This window comes from Puccinia triticina, chromosome 3A (assembly GCF_026914185.1).
Source record: "Puccinia triticina chromosome 3A, complete sequence".
Lineage (NCBI taxonomy): Eukaryota > Fungi > Basidiomycota > Pucciniomycetes > Pucciniales > Pucciniaceae > Puccinia > Puccinia triticina.
Genome location: NC_070560.1, coordinates 1,124,116 through 1,147,057, shown reverse-complemented (window position 1 = coordinate 1,147,057; position 22,942 = coordinate 1,124,116). Strand labels below are relative to the sequence as shown.

General features: G+C 42.9%; 5 protein-coding genes across 5 annotated transcripts; 4 read left to right on the top strand and 1 right to left on the bottom strand.

Moving 5' to 3' along the window:
- Positions 1 to 374: 374 nt before the first annotated feature.
- On the top strand, positions 375 to 1,259 carry PtA15_3A133 (uncharacterized protein; the record flags this gene model as incomplete). The annotated part of the gene is made up of 5 exons (XM_053167071.1): positions 375 to 411; positions 512 to 542; positions 620 to 839; positions 905 to 1,007; positions 1,078 to 1,259. The coding sequence occupies 5 exons, from the start codon at positions 375 to 377 to the stop codon at positions 1,257 to 1,259; spliced, it is 573 nt and encodes a 190-aa protein (XP_053018324.1).
- A 9,411-nt stretch (positions 1,260 to 10,670) lies between these two features.
- On the top strand, positions 10,671 to 12,154 carry PtA15_3A132 (uncharacterized protein; the record flags this gene model as incomplete). The annotated part of the gene is made up of 5 exons (XM_053167070.1): positions 10,671 to 10,907; positions 11,108 to 11,250; positions 11,339 to 11,455; positions 11,533 to 11,634; positions 11,791 to 12,154. The coding sequence occupies 5 exons, from the start codon at positions 10,671 to 10,673 to the stop codon at positions 12,152 to 12,154; spliced, it is 963 nt and encodes a 320-aa protein (XP_053018323.1).
- A 442-nt stretch (positions 12,155 to 12,596) lies between these two features.
- Positions 12,597 to 13,456, bottom strand: PtA15_3A131 (uncharacterized protein; the record flags this gene model as incomplete). The annotated part of the gene is made up of 5 exons (XM_053167069.1): positions 12,597 to 12,778; positions 12,843 to 12,945; positions 13,010 to 13,229; positions 13,315 to 13,345; positions 13,420 to 13,456. The coding sequence occupies 5 exons, from the start codon at positions 13,454 to 13,456 to the stop codon at positions 12,597 to 12,599; spliced, it is 573 nt and encodes a 190-aa protein (XP_053018322.1).
- Positions 13,457 to 14,626: 1,170 nt separating this feature from the next.
- Positions 14,627 to 15,402, top strand: PtA15_3A130 (uncharacterized protein; the record flags this gene model as incomplete). Its single annotated transcript, XM_053167068.1, has 3 exons — positions 14,627 to 15,056; positions 15,143 to 15,257; positions 15,336 to 15,402. The coding sequence occupies 3 exons, from the start codon at positions 14,627 to 14,629 to the stop codon at positions 15,400 to 15,402; spliced, it is 612 nt and encodes a 203-aa protein (XP_053018321.1).
- Positions 15,403 to 20,023: 4,621 nt separating this feature from the next.
- PtA15_3A129 (uncharacterized protein) lies at positions 20,024 to 21,545 on the top strand (the record flags this gene model as incomplete). The annotated part of the gene is made up of 4 exons (XM_053167066.1): positions 20,024 to 20,234; positions 20,297 to 20,440; positions 20,509 to 20,645; positions 21,393 to 21,545. 4 exons carry the CDS (start codon positions 20,024 to 20,026, stop codon positions 21,543 to 21,545), a joined length of 645 nt encoding a protein of 214 aa, XP_053018320.1.
- Between the last annotated feature and the right edge of the window lie 1,397 nt (positions 21,546 to 22,942).

Sequence of the window (22,942 nt, the reverse complement as noted above, 5' to 3'; positions counted from 1 at the left end):
GAATTTCTAATGATTACTGTTCATACTTGTAAGATTGGCCCTGAGCAATATATTTCCGGGATTGTTGCTAATGACAGTGATCAGGCCAATCTATGTATGCCCGGCCATGGAGACATCACCGTTAGTGATGGATGCGGAGATGGCTGAAGATCCACGCATGACCCGGTAGGATGGAGCCTCCTCCAGAAGTACTAGTCCCCTTCAGCTATAAAGGGAGCTTCTTTCAGAATCAGAATCATCCTCACTCGCTTCAATCCCAGCTTTCAGCCTTCGAATCACCACAGTTCCCATCCATTTCCCATCCGACAATCATTTCCAGCGTATCAGCCCAGTAGCCACCCTTCGTTCACGCGTACATCAGCATCTCAGTCAAAATGGTTGCCTTCAATGTCATCGCCACCTTGTCCATTGGTGAGTCACGCTACATTCCTTCAACACCTTGCTGTAGTTCTAAAAGCCCTCTAATAGTGCGTCGGTGAACTGACACAACCCACGCAACCTTCTTTCGCAGTTATCGCATCTGTCGTGGCCCACCCGGTCAGGTGTGTATGAGATGTTCGGAGGCCAAAATTCCTAATGAGAAGTTGGCTACAATATTAATTTTTTTCTGATTACGTAGTGAGCAATTAGTTGCTCGTCAGTATGTCGATTCCGTCCAGACCGCCAGTCGCTCTTACCAACAAATGAGCAGCGAATTCAGCAGCCTTCGTCAAAGCATTGCGGGTGGACAAGTCAGCTTTCAGAGTGCTCAGCAACAATTCCAATCGCTTTCAAGTCAGACAAGCTCGACTGTTTTGGCTCTCAACAACTGCCAGCGCTGTTTTGACAATGGATCAGCGGTAAGTGCCGCATACTTTGCATGGTAACTTTGCGTTCTCCTGACATACACCCTGCGCTGTTTCAGGCCACTTTGACCACTTCTGCCAGCCAAGCATACTCCGAGATGAACTCGCTCGTACAGACCGCCAATGAAGTCTATGGCCCCCAAGCCCAGCAGCTTGTTTCACGTGAGCAAAATGTCTTGTAAATCACCTTCTCAACGGTCGTTGACCCTTTATATCTATTTCCTCCCACCAGCCATCTCCCAGTTGGATGGACCATTGCAAACGAACCTCGACCGCTTCTCTGGTGCCGGTGTTGGTGCTCAATCGCTCTTGCCCCCCAATTTCGCTCAAACCATGGGGCAATCTGGATTCCCTCGCCTGTCGGACTTCGCCAGTCAATACCAGAACGGCCCCGGCGGAGGCTCTGGATTTTAATCGGACCATTACTTACTCTGAAGGAACAATCTCAATAGACCATCCATCACTGCTCACCTTGCATACCAAAAATTTAGCTGGATTTTGGAATTCTACTCTGTTTCTCTCTTTTCCTCTTCTGTTGTGTCGCTATGACCACGTGCATCTCACAAAACACTCCCACATCCCAAATTTTACGATCAGTCCTCAGCTGTACATAGGTTCCCTTCTAGTAGAAAAATCATCAGTCCTTTGGCAATAGCAATCATTTTATATGAACGAGCCCCTGAAAGCTCTTTACAAACCACCTGTGAGATCTGACCGCGCTTGCAGTAAGGAATTATAACTTCTCTAGCTGTAGCTGTGAAATCGAATTGTTCGCGCCACCTATGCATTATCCGTCACTTGCTCTGACCTCTACACACATAGTAGGAAAACCGCAAAAAGAAAGCTTGAGTCAGACCCGTTTCTCTATTGTCAGCTAGCTACTGGTATCAGAGCTAACTGATCAAATAGAAAAACAAATAAATACTAAAAATCTAAGTATAAAATAAAAAGAAAAACTCCATCTAAGTAGCGAGCGGATGCGCAATAAAGCAGTCAGTATTCTTTTCGATAACCAAACGCGCCCACGCAGTAAGTTTACTGCGTAACTAAGAACAGAAAAGTACACTGCGCAACTAAGCGCTAAGAACAACAGACATACATAAAAAATAGACTGAGCCCGTCAACAAGAGAAGAGCTCTTCCTCCGAAAAGAAATTACATATAAAGAGAGCGCTCATCTTCATGACAGAAAGAGACTAAGATTCTCCTTGTCAAAAGAAGATGAGCCCTAGACGAGAGAAAAAGAATAAAGAAATGCCCTATAAATAAAGCGGGTGTTTCCCGAGTAATAGAGACTCATCTTCACCCACACCGACATCGTACATAGCACCTTCCCCTCGAATACTCGTTCGACAAGAAAGTTTACTCTGTTCAGTTGTTTTCCGTTTGAAGTTCGAATACTTCTCTAGCGCCAAAATACGAAGCGCTGAATAAACCATCTCGGTTCTCCTCGAAGAAACCTAGTCTAGATTCCTGGTAAGTAAAGGTTTAACGCAACCAACTAGTGAGTCTCTTCAGTTTCTTCCTCTCAGAAATCCTTCTTCTGGAGGTTTCTCACCGGGGCATCTCAGCGAAACAAACCTGATCATCAGGCCCCCGCTGCATCAGGCACTTCAAATACCCCTGCTTAGCAGGCCCTGATAAATTACGGAGGGCACTTAAATACCCTTAACTCCTAGAGTTAAGCCCCTCCGCTAAAAATATAAAAATATTTCTATAGCCCTCTTTATTTCAACGGTATTCTTTACCAGAAACCGCTCTATTACTTCTTTTACCATTACCCACCGGTATTTTTGCAGCTGGTGTAGCTAGAAGACTTTAGTCTTGGTATCACCATCGCTGACAATTGGGGGTCTGGCCGGGAATTTATCCTCTAAACCGCCTACCCTATTATACTACTACACAAAAAACCAAACAAATCAAAAATACATCTTCTTCCTACCTGATAAAAACACTAAAATACAAAAATTCTTCTTATATCTCCTTAAATACGAAAAAAAAGTGAATCATCTCGAGGAAAACGCGGAACTAATAAGATACTATCTCAATTATCTTAGAATCAGATCCGAAGAATTTCGGGCTAACTACAAACCGTCCGACTGGGAGCTTCTCACTTACAAAGAACAACTTCAGATAGCCAATCTTCGTATCGAGAAAAACCATCTTAGGGACGTAGAAGCTAAGATCAAATTTCAGTTCTTAATAGCCGACCACAGAGCTACTAGAAAGCAAAGAGAATACGAACGTTTTCTTAGAAGTACGTTTTTTTTATTTCATTTAGAAAAAATCACTAACTAGTATCATTACTATAGTGACTTCTATAGATCAAGCTTCAGTGACTGCCTCCCGTAACGCTCACCGCGCACCTAGCGATACTTTCTCCGACGAGGAATTAGACGAAGGTTTCTGTTAGTCCTCCTCTTACCCATTAATAAAAGGATAAAATAAAATAAAACTAATACATAAAAAATGACTACCAGATCCAGCAGACCTGAACTTGAAGGCCCTCTCCCCGCCGCGACTCGGAAGATCAGACAGCGTGGTAACAGTCAGACAAGAGCCGAAGAAAAAGAACACGGTTCCAGCTCCGAATCCGAGTACGTCGACAGCCGGAGCGATGGAAGTAGACGAGATAGTCCCCTCCTTGGGCAATACCCCGAAACGCCTAGAAGAAGCAATTGTCGACACTTCGAAAATGACGAAGCTCGAGTTAACCCAACACCTGGTCAAAGAGCACGTGAAGCTCTGGATAGAATGCGCGAAATCCCAGCCCCTTGGCGCGAGCGAGGAGCTCAGAGCGTTACTTCGCAAAGCTCAGGAATCGCAAAAGTCCTGCCAGAAAATCATGAAACAGCACAAACTCGAAGCTCACATCCAAGGATGGAATCCGTGGACCGTTATGAAATTCATGTTCCCAGCAAAGAACGCCGACAAAGGGAAGAAGAGAAGCTCCACCTCGAACAATATGAGGAAGGCCCACAATCCTCGCCAATGGAAGAAACTGATGAGGGTAGCCGACACTCTCGACCAGGCTTACAACAACATGGACTGAGCAACAATGATTTCCTTTCTTTCTTCTCCAATGTGTATAGTAACATGGCCAGTTTAAACGATAATAGTAATAAAAGTCACAAAAACATTATTGCTAGTATAAAAATGTGCCATACAGATCTTAGAAACGTTATGGAAACAGCTTTCCAACGAGCTCTTGAGAGGTCCTTAGAACCATATGCTTCTGTCCCCGAGTTAAAGTCCTTGATGCTAGAAATTAATAAAAAGTTAAGCAATACAGAAAATAATTCTAAAGCGACTGAACTCGCTATAGAAGATATGTCCGAAAGACTTAAGGATTTAGAAACACAAATGAGAAAACAAAAGAATGAGCCAAGCTTGGAAACATTCCTTACAGAATTCAAGCTAAGATCCGAACAAGAGAGTAAAGCTCAAATCAATTTGATTAACGCCGTTAATGAATTAATTAAGAGGAATAACATAAACTCGACAAAAATTGACCAACTATTACAGAAAGAAAAAGATGAACCACCGCATCTGAAACTACCAACGGTAACCCCTTCTTTTAATTTCCATTCCAACCACAGTCCAGAGGCGCCAAGACAAGGAGGACCTACCTTTAATAACCCTTTTATGAGCCCACCGCCTATGGATAGTAAACCGGAGAATTGTAGACCAGAATCCACAAGAAGCCCTCCTGCGGGAGGAATACCAGATATGACTACACTTAATAAACTGCTCCCTCCTATTAAGGATTGGCCAAAATTTAGCGGTGAAGGCGAATATGATCATGTAAACTTTATAAAATATATTGATCATATTCTGAAATCCTATAAGGCTGATGAGTTAGTAGTTATAAGTAGATTACCGCGTTTATTCGAAGGAGTAGCATTAGACTGGTTTGTTAATGTCAACAAAAGCGAAGGAGACATTACTTGGAAAGAATGGAAAGAACTCATTCACGAACAGTTTGGTACACGCATATGGGAGAATAAGATGAGGAAGGCGTTTGAAACAGATTATTTCGATGCAGCTAAACATCAAGCCCATAAGTGGTGCTTAACGCAAAAGAAGAGAATCTTATGTATTGACCGCAATGCTACCAGATTAACAATAAACAAAAAGATATTGAACCAATGCAGAGGATCTATGGAGCACGCCGTGAGATGCCGGATCCATGATTTAGACATTAATCTTACAAAACTTATCGGTGTTATGGAGGAAATAGTTGAACACACAGGATTACAAAAAAGATATAAAGAGACCATTACTAATACGGACAATCAGCCTAAAGAAAATATGAAGAGTCATTCCAACGAAGTTCCCAAGAAGAGCAATAACATTGAATGTTACAACTGCGGAGAAAAAGGACACAGGAGACCTGAATATTGTCCTAATCCACGTAAGAAAATCAATAACATAGAATATGATTCAGAAGAGGAATCGGAAGTAGGCTCCACATTTGACATAGTACGCTCTTCACCAGAAAACGAGGATGAAGCGCCCACAATGGTGATTCAAGCCAATATGGGAGATGAGCTTGAAATCAACTCTATCCACGGCGACTCATTCTTACCCCAGAAATGGGATGCGTCTTTACCAATAGGACATGTTTCGCAAGCCAGATTGCTAACTATGAAACCTGCCCCGGGTATGAGTTATACACTAGGACAGACAAGTTATACTACAGCTCTGTATAAAAGTAAAGAATGTAAGTTACTACTAGATATCAGAGCTTTTTGTTCTTGCGCTAGCGCCTCTTTCCTGAATTCCTTGTATCCTGGATGGGAAAAAGAGCTACTCCCTACTCCTTGAGCTAAGTTCAGCAGCTGTAATTCAGCTATGAAACCTTTAGGAGTGATCCTTATACCCTTAATATTTCCCCATTCAAAAGGTTCGCTTAAACTAGATCTTGAGTTTGTGGTACTCCAGGATGCTATATGTGATTACCTTATACTAGGAAATGACGCTTTTTGAATGTATGGATTCGATATCTTTCAGAGTAGAGGACGTTTCTTCACTATTGGGGGCGACATGAAGTGGAAGTTTCAAATATGCAACATCAGTTCCACAGCTCTTAAAGAAACCTCGTCTGAAGAAATCAAACTATCTCAAGCAGCGGAAGAGTTCAGATCGGTATATTTGTCTCAAGCAGAAGTTAACAGCAAACTCTCGAACAAACAACAATTAGAAATTCTAGAAACCTGCTATAAGAATAAGGATGCTTTCTGCACTAGCGAACACCCCATAGGGGATGTCAGGGGTCATGATATCAAACTAGAGTTAACGTGCCAGCCTCCATACCCGCCTGTCTTGAGAAGGGCTCCTTATCCCTCTAGTCCTAAATCTAGGGAAGCACTAGAGAAACACATAGAAGAATTACTCCTTCTAGGGGTTATTAGGAAGGTTGGCCATAATGAACAGGTCAATATCACGACGCCAGTCCTTATAGCCTGGCACAATGACAAATCCCGCATGGTAGGCGATTTTAGGGCTCTTAATAATTACACTAAAGCTGATTATTACCCCATTCCGAGAATAGACCATTCCCTTAATAACTTAGCTCAGGCGAAATATATCAACACTATGGACGTCCTGAAGGGGTTTCACCAAATCCCTATAGAACAGGAGAGTAGACAATATATGTGAATTATTTGCCATTTAGGCGTATTTGAATACTTGTGCATGCCCTTCGGCATTAAGAATGCTCCCTCCCATTTCCAAAGAATGATGGATAGCATATTAGGAGAATTTATCCGCCAAGGATGGATAATGGTTTATATTGACGATATCATCCTATTTTCCAAAACATGGGATGATCACATAGAAAAACTTGGCATTATACTGAAAAAAATAGCGCAAGCGGGTTTGAAATTATCTATTAAGAAATGTAATTTTGGGTTTGCCGAATTAAAAGCGCTGGGTCACATAGTGTCAGGTCTCTCCCTAGCTATAGATCAGAATCGGGTAGCCGCGGTGCTCTTAAAACCTATGCCTCAAAGCATTACAGAAATGCAATCATTTTTAGGTTTTTGTAGCTACTACAGACAACATATACCTTGCTTCGCCAATGTAACTAAATGTTTATACGAAGTGTGTAGCAAGGATGTTATATTTGAAATGACCCACACACGGGTAGAAGCATACGCTCTGTTAAGAGAATTAATGACGACGGCTCCAGTTCTAGCACAACCTGACTATAACCTTCCATTTATCCTTTATATTGACGCCTGCTTCGAGGGCATTGGAGCAGCGCTGCATCAAGAATTTGTTATAGAAGGGATCCCAACGGAAAAACCTATTCTATTCATATCTAGGCAAGTAAGGAAAACCGAGAAGCGCTACGGAGCGAGTCAGATGGAATGTCTTTGCCTTGTCTGGGCATTGGAAAAACTACACTATTATTTAGAAGGGTGTAACGTGATAGTCATAACAGACTGCACTGCAGTCAAAACCCTTATGAATATGAAAACTCCGAATCGACATATGTTGAGATGGCAGATAGCTATTCAACTATACCGAGGACACATGACTATCCTCCATAGAGCCGGAGCTAAGCACCTTAATGCTGATGGGTTGAGTCGCTGGGCTTTGCCAAATACACCCAACAACCCGGCATATGACCCCGAAGATGAGGGAGTATTCCCAATATTAGGAATACACGTATGCGACATAGACGACGCCTTCTTTGATACCGTGCGCATCAGTTACGGAAAAGACCCTGAACTATTGAAACTGATGAACATCCTAGACAATGAGAACAGCGCGCCAGAGCTTATATCAAGCTTACCTAAAACATTGCTAGATCCTTATCGGGAAGGAAAATTCACCTTATTAGATGGAGTAATATATTACCGTCACAGGCATTCCAGCGTTATTGTTCTGAATGCAAACTATAGAGGAACCTAAATCCAGGTGGGAAATCATTAACATGGATTTTGTAACAGGGCTCCCACCCGGAGGCCCTTACTCGTACAACTCAGTTATTGTTATAGTAGACAGATTTTCTAAGAGAGCGCGGTTCATCCCGAATCACAAAGATGATACCGCGATGGAAGTCGCCCTACTCTTTTGGAACAGGATACTAGCAGACGTGGGCATCCCGCGCATTATTATTAGCGACAGGGACCCTAAGTTCACCTCAGAATTCTGGAGGAATCTACATGACATGCTAGGTACGAAGTTAGCATTCTCTACGGCGTACCACCCGCAAACGGATGGGTTGGCAGAACGCATGATCCAGACCTTGGAAGATATGCTTCGAAGATTTTGTGCGTTCGGGCTTGAATTCAAAAATTGTGACGGGTATACTCACGATTGGGTCAACCTCCTACCAGCCTTGGAGATAGCATACAACAGCAGAAGACATTCCTCAACTAAAGAGATTCCTTTTGTTCTCGAGCGAGGATGGATCCCGCGTATGCCTGTCACAACAATTAATAAGACTTTACCCCAAGCTCACCCTACAGCAGTCGACTTCAAAGCTATGCTCGATATTACTGCGAAACATGCCGCTAAATGTGTAGAAGAAGCAGTAGGGTATAATAAACTAAGATGGGACCAATCGCATAAAGAACCTGACTTCCAAATAGGTGATCTGGTCATGTTATCAACGGTTAATTTTAACAACCTAGGAGGTAACCGCAAATTGAAGCCCGCCTTTGTTGGACCATTTCCTATAGTTAATTTACATGGGAGGAATGCCGTAGAAGTAATTCTCAGCGAAGAACTCTCCCGCAAACACCCGGTATTTCCGGTAAGTTTAATAAAACACTATAACCAGAGGAAAGGAGAAACAGTACAAGAGAAGTCTCCCGTACCGGTAGAAATAGAGCCCGCAACCCATGGTCTTAAGGTGTCCAAGATCCTTAAAGATAAGAAAGCTCGTCTTAATGGAAAAGATACTCGACTTTACTTAGTCCGTTACAAAGGACTTTCGGCAGATAAAGACGAATGGCTCCCGGAAAACAATATACCGGAGGGCCCCATTCACTTACGTGCCTATAGAGCTACAAAAAGGAATGCATAAGTTCTTTCTCCCTTTTTTAGGAAGAAGACTTATTTTCGTGGTGGCGAATGTCAGCTAGCTACTGGTATCAGAGCTAACTGATCAAATAGAAAAACAAATAAATACTAAAAATCTAAGTATAAAATAAAAAGAAAAACTCCATCTAAGTAGCGAGCGGATGCGCAATAAAGCAGTCAGTATTCTTTTCGATAACCAAACGCGCCCACGCAGTAAGTTTACTGCGTAACTAAGAACAGAAAAGTACACTGCGCAACTAAGCGCTAAGAACAACAGACATACATAAAAAATAGACTGAGCCCGTCAACAAGAGAAGAGCTCTTCCTCCGAAAAGAAATTACATATAAAGAGAGCGCTCATCTTCATGACAGAAAGAGACTAAGATTCTCCTTGTCAAAAGAAGATGAGCCCTAGACGAGAGAAAAAGAATAAAGAAATGCCCTATAAATAAAGCGGGTGTTTCCCGAGTAATAGAGACTCATCTTCACCCACACCGACATCGTACATAGCACCTTCCCCTCGAATACTCGTTCGACAAGAAAGTTTACTCTGTTCAGTTGTTTTCCGTTTGAAGTTCGAATACTTCTCTAGCGCCAAAATACGAAGCGCTGAATAAACCATCTCGGTTCTCCTCGAAGAAACCTAGTCTAGATTCCTGGTAAGTAAAGGTTTAACGCAACCAACTAGTGAGTCTCTTCAGTTTCTTCCTCTCAGAAATCCTTCTTCTGGAGGTTTCTCACCGGGGCATCTCAGCGAAACAAACCTGATCATCAGGCCCCCGCTGCATCAGGCACTTCAAATACCCCTGCTTAGCAGGCCCTGATAAATTACGGAGGGCACTTAAATACCCTTAACTCCTAGAGTTAAGCCCCTCCGCTAAAAATATAAAAATATTTCTATAGCCCTCTTTATTTCAACGGTATTCTTTACCAGAAACCGCTCTATTACTTCTTTTACCATTACCCACCGGTATTTTTGCAGCTGGTGTAGCTAGAAGACTTTAGTCTTGGTATCACCATCGCTGACATCTATGGTCACCTTTCACACCTGTCATCCTATCGGCGTTATGTTCTAGGTGTCAAAAGAGAGGGAGAGGGAGATACGAGGCTGACTTGAATATGACCTAAGCATTAATTCTGCATTGAGAGAATTTCCCATAGCTATGTTCTTGATCCTGAGGACTATCTCGTACCATGAAAGAATGTGGTGAATCCAGATCATTCCAAGGGCAACGAGACTGCTCATACTGGCCACTCTGTGGGAGTCTGCAATATTCTTGGCGGAGAAAATCCGAAAGGAAATCCCAAGATAGTGGCAAGATGGTCAATCTGTATATCACAAGCAATAATAATTTTCTGGATTCATGCAAAGAACACCCTTTCATACGCACATTGGAGTCTTTGCCTCCGAAACTATATCATTTCAAAACCAGAAAAGGATCAATCAATTCACAGTGACACGCGCAGGTCTTTCCCTCTGCTCCTACCTCAAGCACCAGCGCACCACATCAACCTTAAGTAAACAAAACAAGCAGGAGAGGTGACAAAAATATACTAAAAAAGACACGTCAGTTTGGAAGAAGCCTTCACCTATCCCTAATTCGTCTCAGAGTGGTTGAAAAATTGTCAAAGGTCATTTATAATCTTTCTTTTTCCTTTTGTCCGGATTATAAGTTCAACTGATTTCCATTGTACATTCTCCATCCATCTTATTTTTTTTGTTGTTCATTAGAAAGTGAACCCAAACAACCTACGTACAGATCTTCGATCTACAGCAGCAGAGATTAAAATGAATTTGACTCAGATAGCGACCAACTCTACCTTACAAAGATTTCGAAAGAAGGTCGTGGATCTAACACCCGTAGCTCTTTCTCCAATCGTACGAACACTGACGATCGAGGCACTCAAATTGGGACCCATCCCAAAGCATGTCTCATTCATCATGGATGGAAATCGAAGATACAGTCGCGAAGAGGGTATCTCGATCCAGCAGGGCCACTTCAGAGGATTTTTATACCTGAAAAGAGTTTAGTACTTTTTTGGCATTATTCTCTCTCCGCTCCCTGGATCCTCGAATAAACCTCATGCGCTGCAACGGCTGATAGATCTTTCACTATTACAAGAGTGGTCATAGTTACATCTGGATAAATATTACCAGATTACTTGCATCTGAAAAAGTCAGAATGTTTAAACATTAGCTTACTTTGAGTTGAATTGTTCTTTCAGCTTTTGGAGTTTTTGTTACGACTCGGCGTGTTACACATTACTGTTTATGCGTTCGCAATCGACAATTATCGACGAACGGCGGAAGAGATAGAAAAGTTGATGGAAATGGGTAAAAGCAAAATGCTGGAAATTTGCGAGAGAGGGTAAGTTGTAAAGTGAAGTGACCTGTAGAACCTTGGATTATTGGTCACTGACAGTGAAAATGATGATAAACTGAACCGCCGACCTTAGAGAACTGTTTGAAAGATTCGGAATTCAAATCAGGATGGTTGGAAGAGTAGACTTGTTGCCCCCAGATGTCCAAGTTTTGGTTGCCAGGGTGCAAGCTTTGACTGCTAAGAATACTCGGTAACATTCAATCCAGCCTGGAGCCTTCTTTGGTGGACTCATGACTAGTCTGACTTTCTGTTTCTTTGGATCCTCAGTGGAGTCATAAACATTGCATTTTCTTATTCTGCACAGGAAGAAATCACCAGTGCCATCACTGAAACCGTGCAAGAGGCGATGGATCGGAAGATCTCACCAAGGTTAGCTTTTGCATTAAATCTTTCAATCAACTTCCTCCAAGCTCACTCGAGCCCAAACCAAACATGACATTTTCTATCAACCCGATGGTTCTCACTTAAAACTAATGTCGCGAAATCATTCCCGCCATATCACTTTCTTTGATTTGCCTGTTCAAGCTCGATCAACATAGACACTCTGTCGAGCCATCTGTACACCACTCACACTCCACCCTTAGACATGCTAGTCAGGAGCTCGGGAGTCAATCGAATCTCGGATTATTTGCTCTGGCAATTGATCATCAACTCAACCAAATACATAAAGGATAATCAGGAGCAATCGGCGGATGATTCCGAAAACTATCCCGCGATTAACCTCGACAGGAACATCGTGGAAGGTGCTGCTTACCATGTAGTACCCACTCATTGGCCTAATTTCGGCATGGACGACATGGTACCGATCATTCTGAAATGGCAAGTGGGTGAATTTCGAAAATATTTGGGACTAACAACCGAAACCCAAGTTGGTAACCTTCTCAAATAAGAGTGAAACGTCAAGTAGAAGCATCTTAATTCTACTCAAGCTTCAATAGTCCTTCCAAGATATTGAAACGTGCCTTTCAGTGCCAGTGACCACTCAGTTCAATTCCATGTGATATTTAGACCTGAAAGCTTTCTGTCCCTTGAAAAATTTACTAGTTGATGGAGCTTTTAAATTTGTAGAATCGACTCAAATGCTCCATATCACGAAACAATGCTATTTTCAAACTGCTGATATATTTCCAGATGATAGGTTTCTACATACATCATACATGTCATCTATAAGAGGCAAAGTGGTGCCGTTTTCGATTCAAGAGTTGATCAGGTTGTCGGAAAGACAACAGCAAGGTGGCGGAAGATGAATAGAGAGAAAGATGGTAGAAATTTCAACGAGATTGAGATTTCCCTAGTATGAAGACTGATCCTTCGAGAAAGTAATGGCCCGATTAAAATCCAGAGCCTCCGCCGGGGCCGTTCTGGTATTGACTGGCGAAGTCCGACAGGCGAGGGAATCCAGATTGCCCCATGGTTTGAGCGAAATTAGGGGGCAAGAGTGATTGAGCACCAACACCGGCACCAGAGAAGCGGTCGAGGTTCGTTTGCAATGGTCCATCCAACTGGGAGATGGCTGGTGGGAGGAAATAGATATTATATAAAGGGTCAACGACCGTTGAGAAAGACATTTTGCTCACGTGAAACAAGCTGCTGCGCTTGGGGGCCATAGACTTCATTGGCGGTCTGTACGAGCGAGTTCATCTCGGAGTATGCTTGGCTGGCAGAAGTGGTCAAAGTGGCCTGAAACAGCGAAGGTTTATGTCAGGAGAACACAAAATTACCATGCAGAGAATGCGACACTTACCGCTGATCCATTGTCAAAACAGCGCTGGCAGTTGTTAAGAGCCAAAACAGTCGAGCTTGTCTGGCTGGAGAGTGATTGGAATTGTTGCTGAGCACTCTGAAAGCTGACTTGTCCACCCGCAATGCTTTGGCGAAGGCTGCTGAACTCGCTGCTCATTTGTTGGTAAGAGCGACTGGCGGTCTGGACGGAATCGACATACTGACGAGCAACCAATTGCTCACTAAGTAATCAAATTTGTTGACAAAAAATTAATATTTAATCAACTTCTAATTAGGAATCTTGGCATCCGAACACCTCGTACACACCTGACCGGGTGGGCCATAGCAGATGCAATAACTGCGAAAGAAGGTCACGTGGGTTAGTGTCACCGACGCACCTTTCGGGCCTCGAAGGGATGGACTGTTACTTACCAATGGGCAAGGTGGCGATGACGTTGAACGCGACCATTTTGAGTGAGACGTACACGTGAACAAAGGGGGGCTACTGGGCTGGAAATGATCGTTAGGTGGGAAATGGATGTGGATTGGGGTGTTTGGCAGGTTGAATGATGGAATTGATGTGGGATGGGGATGAATTTGATTCCAAAAGCAGCTCGGTTTATAGCTGAAGGGGAAATGCCGCAACCGCCTCCATTCTGTGTACCGTGTGATGCATGGATCTTGAGCTATCTGCCCATCCATCACCAACGGCGATGCGCCCATGGCCGGGCAGAGATTGGCATGATCCCGTGTCGGATGAGCACCGGAACACCATGCCCAACAGCAGCCCACCAAGATGTGCTGGCGGTCAGTATGTCGATTTCGTCCAGACCGCCAGTCGCTCTTACCAACAAATGAGCAGCGAGTTCAGCAGCCTTCGCCAAAGCATTGCGGGTGGACAAGTCAGCTGCCAGAGTGCTCAGCAACAATTCCAATTGCTCTCCAGCCAGACAAGCTCGACTGTTTTGGCTCTTAACAACTGCCAGCGCTTAAAACAAGGCTGTTCGGAGACACGCGTTATCCTACCAGGGTTGCCCCGGACACTCTCATTCCATGTGGTGTCGACAACAGTTGATGTTCCGCCCGTCCAGAAACAGTCCCCCAAACGATATTGGCGGCCAATCAGTTTCCGCTTCAGCAGGCTGCGCCGATACATGTTTTTCCCAGCCCCAAGCAAAAAAAAATGCAAAATGAGACATTGCACTAGTCTAGCTGATCAGTCCCCGTTGAAACTCGGGTCGGCATGACTCGCGCCGGGTTTCGTATCATGAATACGGCCAGGTACTATTCATGTTCGGCCGCCCGGGCGGATATCCAATGTGGTCTCCGTCCTAGATCTATTTATGTACACCTTTACGCGAGGTCTGCTGGTTATGATGATGTCACAAAGAGCCGGAAGGAGTGACTTGCCGAACCAGGACAGTAAGCCACAGCATTTCTGGGCATCATGTTACAGTTTTGAATGGATTGCGACCGGCCTTTTCATCGAATCGGGCAAGGCAATCGATCAGTTGTTCCCCTGCCTCTGGAGAGCTCTGGAGTCTGCTCCGCAGAGGCGTCATTATAAAAGCAACCCTGCCACAGCAAAAATCATTTGTCCCTGCGCTATTCAACAGCAGCAGCTTCGCACAAGTGACTGATGCTAGTCAGCATGTTTTCCAAGAACGCGTTCTTTAGTATAGGGCAAAACTTCTACTTAATACTCATAATTCTTTCGATTGGAGGGAACTTATTACACGCCCTTCATATCCAGCAACCTTCGAAGTTGCACCACACCCCACGCCTTCATGTACGACGAGAGCTACCGGAATTCCGTCAAGCTTTAGACTTCACGAATCGCAAAGCTCGCTCCCGAAAAGATCAATGTGGACCAATTGGCTGCCTTGAATGTCTTTCACTTCGGGCGATATCTACAAAGACTCGAAAACATCCCAATCTCACAGATGAAGAGAGACGAATCCCATTACATCAACCTCTGCCAACTGCGGGACTTTTGATAGGTGGGCACGAGTTACTAAACACTAAAAGCAAAGGTTTAAACAGTCCCGCAACACCAAAAAAACTCAATGGTAAGTTTCGAAGCAGCCATACCTCGTGTTCTTCAGTCTTATGCTACGGGGTTGCTCATGTAACTTGTTCGTCTTTTTCGAGGTAGGATTTAGAAGAATCCCACTGCTCCCATGCTCCTCCAAGGACGGCAGTGATTTGCACAACGATCCTCTGGCTCAAGAGATTACTGCATTGCCAAATCAGCCCGCTGGAACCGGTACGTAACCAACGCATCGCTTCCGCTGACTTGTAATCAGCAAGCTACCAGGGTGTTTATTCGGTTTCGTTGTTCTTTTTAGCTCTATCAAGTCCATCAATAAAGGAGAAAACCACCTTGCGCAGCCTGTTCTACCCTTCCCCGAGTGAAAGCACTGTGGCAATCTCCGATCATTCGGTACCATTTACATCTAGGCCCTTGCCAGCCATTCTAAACCGTCATGATCTGAATCTAGCTTTGGCCTCCAAAGAAGAAAACCGCAAAAGTTTAACTAAAAAAGATAGACCATTGATTCATTACACCGGTGATGTAGCAGCACTATCACATCAACCAGTAAAAAATCAACCTACCAAAGACCTTTATTTCGGAGAGGACTTGATTTCCTTTCCAAAACTGGAGGAAGTAGAGAAGAAGGTTGACGGATGGTGGTTTCCACCAACCCCCCCAGAAGCATCCCGAGAAGAAAAAACTTAAAACAAGAAAAAATAATCGCCAGAAAGATTGGCTCCTAGAAATATCTGTATCTGGCTCTATCTCCGGCAAACCAACTCATCCCTATGTCTCCGAGCAATTGCTAGGCTTTTCTGACGGTACTACCAGCCAGTTTTTACAAAATCATGAAGAAACAGATACTTAGGGCCGCTTTATAAAAATTATCTGATGCTATTTCTTTGTCTGAGTCTCTATCTCCAGTCAACTTGCCTTCCTTTCTTTTGGTTCTGAATGAGCACATGTGTTGTACTTTACCCATTGTGATTCATATGCTATCCAAATTCTTTCAGCTTATTTTATCACATTATGGAATTATCATAATTTTTTATCAATTTTTCAGCTGGTTCAGAATCACGAAAATTGACCAAATCTTGATGTGAAATTGGTTTGTTGCATAAATCTGTTAAAATCAAAATTAAACTTCCCAATGTGAACAGGGCTTATCATGTAAATGCATATGATGATGTTAAATTTGGAAATCTCACAACAAAATTATGATACTGATAATCAAATTTCCATAAAACAATCAACCTCCATCAATCAAGAAATTTCAGATATAACTCTTTTGCAATAAAATCTGCCCTATTAAATCAATAATCCAGCCAAGGAATTCTTGTAGTAATTAGTTTCAGCAGGAAGAAGTGCCTCCAATTCAGTGGCCTTCATGTGCGGCGCTTTTGTGGCAATCCAGGACCATACTGCTGTTTATCTCATGGTGAAATTTGTTTAACTAAAACCAGGAGCTGTTGGGAAGGCCTCCCAAGTCTTTCTGGCACATTTTAAGGGAGTTTGGTCTCTTCCTTCCCATCATCTAATTAACTTAATGTCTCCTATGAGTGTGAGAAGATGATTGGGATGTGGATTTGGGAGGAGAGGTGTCTTCACCCTGTTTGAAGAGTTCTGAATTGGTAGGGTTGACCTTTCTGTCTTGCCAAGAACATCTTCAAGAAATAACAGAGCCCACCGAGCGGGTGGAGCCCCTAACTGGGCGTATTAGCTAAACAAAAAGTTATAAGTCCGCTGTGCAACTTCTTCTTCTTGGGCCTGACACAGAGAGGGTCAATAGACACTTCTCTATGAAACTGCGCTACCAGTAATCACCCATGAGCATGTATAAATCCATCTGTGAATTTTTAAGCTTTATAAAAGTGCTGATAGCAAGAGCCAACCAGGCTCCTCATTTCTGGCTTCTTCATACAAAAATATTATTAAACTGGCATATGTGCTTTTTGACTTACAGAAGACACTTGAAAAATTTCAATAATTGAGATGAATAGGTGGCAAGTAAAATAATACTAACTTTCCAAACATACACTTGGTAAAAAGTGGTGGAAATTCCTGATCATGGTGAAGAAAAGGCAATTTTATGCAAGGGGAGTATTTCCTAATCCCGGAGTATAGCTTTAATTATTTCAGAGCACCCATAGTTCATCATATCTTTTCAAGCTATTTGTAATTTTTCTCCCCCTATGGAAATCATTAGATGCATATATACTTATTAGTCCCATAAGATTACTACACTGGCCTCACAGCTCTCTGTAATCAGAACCTCACAGGCACTACAAGATAATTTTTTGCAACTGCTGCCAGTTGAAATGCAAGATACTGCAGCATAATCATCATTTTAACTTCACCCAATTACACAACAAAAAGCATTTGCACAGTGCAGCAATGGTCCCTCTGTCCTACCGCTTTTTGGACTGGCTGTGCAGTGGTCCCCCGCTGCACTGCACTGAATGACCGCTTTTACACAGTGCAGCTCTTCACCCCTGTGGCTTCTTATTGCAAACACAAATTGATCATTGTGTACTTAGACCGGATTCTCCACTACATTATACCATCATTTGAACAAGATTTTCTTCAAAACATCTTCATTGTTATTAAAAAATTGAAAAGAAAGGTCCAAGTGAAGTGTGTGTTGAACACAAAACCATGTGTACTGTGAGGGTCAAACACACATACTCAGCATTCACAAGTGATGCTCTGACCATTGAGATAAGTACACATTTCTAGCTGTTGACTACATTGGTTATGTAGGCTTGTGGGTGTAGTGTGTTGCCTCCAATAATGGTTGGAGTCTCACATGGATGTGTTGAAAAATTTGTATTGAGCAGGGCTAGTTTGACACTTCAACAAGTGAGACAAGATTGTTTCAAAATGGCAGGATTTGTGCAGAGGGTTTTTTTGAATAAATTCAAGTCAAGGGTGAGGGTAGCAAGAGGAAGCTAAGGTTGAATTTTAGCTGATAGCAGACAAGTTCTGAAAAGGACTGGTAAAATTACACAAAGGGGCTCAAATGCCTTCCCAGAAAGAACTTTAAGCAGGCTCAAGTGAGTTAAAACATACTGAGAGTATATCCACTGGGTCTGTAAATTGGGTCTCTTTCCCACATCTGGAGACTCAATTCCAAAAAATAACCCCCACTGCGGTTGCCATCTGCATACACATTTTTGAAAAATCTGTATCCGTCTCTATCCATTCTCTACATCTGGCAAGGTAATAGAGACTCCTGATCAACAAATTTCACAAGGAGCCCTCTGGTCTCCTCTGTTAAAACTAAACACCACACCACACCACCATGTGCAATTGCTCAACATAGAGACCTAAGCGGTGTATGCCACCCAAAATTAGGTTGCCAATCCTTTTTGGAGAGTCTTTACTATGATAATTTGAAGAATCACAAACAGAGACTCCTGTGGAGATCATTGAAAGTTCCCTTGTATCTGATAGGGAGTTGAAAAATCGACTCCCAAGAATTAATAAATTGACTCCCAAAAGCATTTACGTCGCGCGGACCGCCTCTGGATGTCCGTCCCCGGTCCGCGGGACCAAAGTTCAACCCGCGCGAATTTTGGGAGTTGGAAAATTAATTCTACTCTCCAGAATGGGAGTCAGAATTTTAATTTCACAAAAAATGACAGAAAATAAAAAAAAAATTACGGATGTACTTTGCACACTGCAAAAAACTTGTTGCCCACTGCAGGGGGCGTCCACTCGACGTCCCAGCCACAGTACGCAGTAGCTCAAAACGCTTTGGGCACTGCAAATCAAAAGCTTGAAATTCCCATTTTTCTTTCTGCAAGCCGGCAGAGGGTATTTTTCTTGCCCCTCCTCCATTTTCTTGGGGCATTTTGACCCTCCAGCATGACATAAAAAAAGGATGATAAAAAAATACAAAAAATAAGCAAAGCGCCTCCCCGGAGATTTTCAACCTGCTAAAAAACCATGGATTGGGTACACAGCCCCTTGAAAACAGAGTTTGAGGGGCAAAAGTACATACCCCATGACTTCGCCGTGCGGATGGCCGGCACAGGCTGGTCCTGAGCGGAGTACATGCACACTCCCCCAATGACCGGTCAGCACGCACGTGGAGTGCAAAGCACCGGTCATTGAGGGGATTAAGAATTCCTCTTGATGATCAGAACGGTGTGGAACTACTCAAAGGGGAGAATAGAGCTTGGAAGGGAAATGGATAGCAACACTAGTACTAATGTAAGCTATGCAAGGGTGCTGATGAGGCTGCCTTCCTGACTAATGCTGAGGGGATGAGAGTAACACTAAGAAAAAGAAAGAAAAGGTGTGGCTGATTTCTACTTGATCTTAGGAGCTAGTACTATGAGCTGACTACTGACTACTGAGGATGAGAGGGTTGAGGCAATGGTTGAAAGGGGCAAAGCAATGGCAATGATTCAATAGCAATGGGTTGATGAGAATGGGCACTATAATTTCTGTATCTAAAATTCTCTATAAATTCTGCATATAGTTCTCTGCATGAGGTACAAGTGAAGGGGGAAGGACAGTTCCTATATGAAGGAAGGATGAGCACAGACAATGAGAAGTTCTGGCTATGGGAATGAAGGTTGTACAAATGGGGAAAGGTTCTGGCTATGGGAATAAAAGATTGTACAAATGGGGAAAGTGATGTGAACATAGTAACCACTTGTAATGATTGATGCTACAAGAGCTAGGAACTGCAAGAGTACCTAGGTCCATGAGCGCGAAGGGGAAGCGGACTGTTCTGAGGCAGACCGGGGGACAGTCAAGAATGAAAGGCCCGAGCGTCTGCCGCAGACGAAGAGCAAGTGGAAAGCTATATGAAGTCAGCACGGTCGACTTCATACTTTGTCCCACACACCAGCTCTACCAGTCCCGCTTTCACCCTATCTGATTTATTCACGCAAAGGCGACAAATAAATCAACTTTTTAACAAATAAATCAACTTTTTATTTTACTTCTAAAGACTTCTTAAATTCTTTTAAAACTTCTTCAGTATTTAGAATGGTTGACCAACCAAACGTGACAAGAGCCGCAACCGCCGCAGCGAAGAAGTTGAAATCCTCTTTGAGTGGTCAAGACGCGACTGAAGTACATAGGTCGTTAGTACCGTTGCCGGTAGTCAGCGAGGAAGGTACAGCAGGTGAGTGGAGCGAAGTACCATCAGACCTTTCGAGTTTAACTCAGGATGATTGGGAACCAGAACCGAACAACTGTGAGATTTCTCCAGGAACAAGGAAACTGATTAGATGTTCGTTATTTATATGGCATCTTCAGATAAAGATACGGTTCCGGGAGACGTACCCGTTGAAATCCGTGAGGATCCTTTAGTGTTTGATGATGAGGAAGATAACACGAGTGGAAAGGACAAGCAAGATGCTGCTGAACCAGACTTCATAGAGTTCATGAAAGCCGTTCCAGGTTAGTATATGTATGATAAACTTCTATTCCACATCGAAGATGGGAATTGACAATTTATACTGTTGTAGATGTTGGAAAGACTCCAATCGATCCGATATCAGTATTGTTGGAGCAAGCTTTGGCCGCCCAAGTATTGGGAAATACAGTTATGGCAAATGTTTTTCTAAAAGCTATTCGCGAATTGGATCCTAAGAAGCAACAGAAAGTTGGTGTGGCATCAGTGGAACCAGAAGAAGAGGCGAACGATGGAGGTCTAGATTATGCTGAAGGCATTGGAGCCTCACACGATAACGTCGGTTATGCACCCTTCTTAGATGAGAATATCAAGAAGCTGCGTGGTCCACTTCCGCTTACCATTTTCAACAAAATTTGGCGAGGGAACGCGATTTCTTGGCATGTGGAGAAACGACCGAAGAATGAAGAGTCATCGGCAGTCACGAACTATAGGGGTTACCCGTTTGTGCCAGAATGGCACATGACTCATTCTCACTGGACGTTCAACCATAGAGATTTCATTCGAACTTTGATAAATGTGTATAACAATAAGAAGTTCGCTGATAAACTTTTAGAGCACAAGAAGAATGTGGATGAAATATCGGACACCAGATGCTTTATGATCGGTTTTCAATACAATATGATCATGCGTCAGATAACGTTTTCTAGCCGAGTTAACGTCAACGGAGTCCTCAAAATCCCTGATATTTCAAAAATTAAAGAAGATATTGTGGAGAGTTGCTACAATACTTGTCGAAATTTCGGCAAATTGAACTGGGATGAAAATTATTACGCACCGAACTATGGTCACTGCCATATCGATCCGATGACAGGAAATCCTCGTTTGAATTTGCAAGCCAATAATTTTCACAATACGCCAGCGTCGAACAATCATCCTATAACTCAAGGGAAGCAGTTGAATCTGAATAATCATTCGAACCAATTTGCGAAATCTCAGCAATCGACCAATGATAATCATTCGTCTCAGGAGTCGAAGAAGAGAGCTAGATCGGGTTATAAAGGGTCCCATTGGGTTGACGGTTATAATGAAAGGCGATCAAACTCGAATCCTCCGGCTAGCGGTTCAGGCTCGAACAATTCCAACAAGTAAGGATTTTTATCCTGAGTTTAAAATGATTTTATGTTGTCTCTCTTTTTACGACAATATTAAATACATACGAGATGTGTTGGCTCTTAACTTTTCATATTTTTATTTGTGTTTTTTATCACTTTTGTTTTATCTTTTCAAGGAAGATGTCCCGATTTCATTTATTTTCTTTCTGACGAACTTGTATTTTTATCAATTTTTGTCTTAAGATGTGTATCAGTTGCGGAGCAAAGGACTCTAAATTGGCCGGAGAAAGTCGAATGTGAAATGAATATTCCATTTTGGGAATACGCTTTGAAAGCAGCAAGTCTTGACGGAATTTATAGAGACGTGATTCTTGGTTTTAAAGAAGGTTTTCATCAAGGGATACCAATTCACGATTTGGGATCGATTCCCTGTTATGTTCCGGCAAATCATAAGTCGGCACATCTAGCTGCGGAAAAAATAGCTAAGTCTTTTGAAAAAGAAGTAAAAGCTAGGAGGATGTTCGGTCCATTTTCAAAAAAGTTTTTGAATACAAAATTCAAATTCTTTAGGTCATCCCCGCTAGGTGCCGTAGTGAACAATGATGGGTCAGTGAGACCGATAAATGATCTGTCATTTCCGCGAAACGATCCAGATATTCCTTTGGTAAACTCGTTTGTCGATTCAGATGATTTCCAAACGACGTGGGACGATTTCAAGACAGTGGCACAATTTTTCAAGCATCTGCAGAAACCGGTAGCTTTAGCGCTTTTCGATTGGGAAAAAGCATATTGGCAAATTCCGACGCATCCGTCACAGTGGCCTTTCTTGGTTGTACAAGATCTGGAAGAAAATTTATATTTGGATACACGTATCACATTTGGGGGCGTGGCGGGATGTGGATCTTTCGGACGACCGGCGGACGCATGGAAGGAAATAATGGAGGATAAATTTGACCTAGTGAAAGTTTTTTGGTGGGTTGACGACAACCTGTTTGTGAAAAGTGCAACGTCAAAAACAAAAATGGTCGATATTGTGGATTACTCGACCCGTCTAGGCGTCCAAACAAATCAAGACAAATGTTCCGAATTCTCAGAGGAACAGAAGTTTATTGGATTCATTTGGAACGGGACGGACAAAACGGTCCGACTACCAGAAGCAAAGTTACAAGAGCGGATCAAACAAGTTGCAGTATTGTTAATTGAAGTGCGAATATTTTCGTTTAACGATATCGAAATATTGGCGGGTCGTTTGAATCATGTGGCGTACATTTTGCCGCAACTTAAGGCATATTTGAATAGCTTGTACAAATGGATGGCCGGATGGCGACATAAGTTTGCAAAAAGGTCCGCGCCGAAGGAGGTTCTGGAAGACATGGAAATATGGTATAACAACCTCCTAACTTTTGAACGGACTAGATTAATACCCGTTAGACT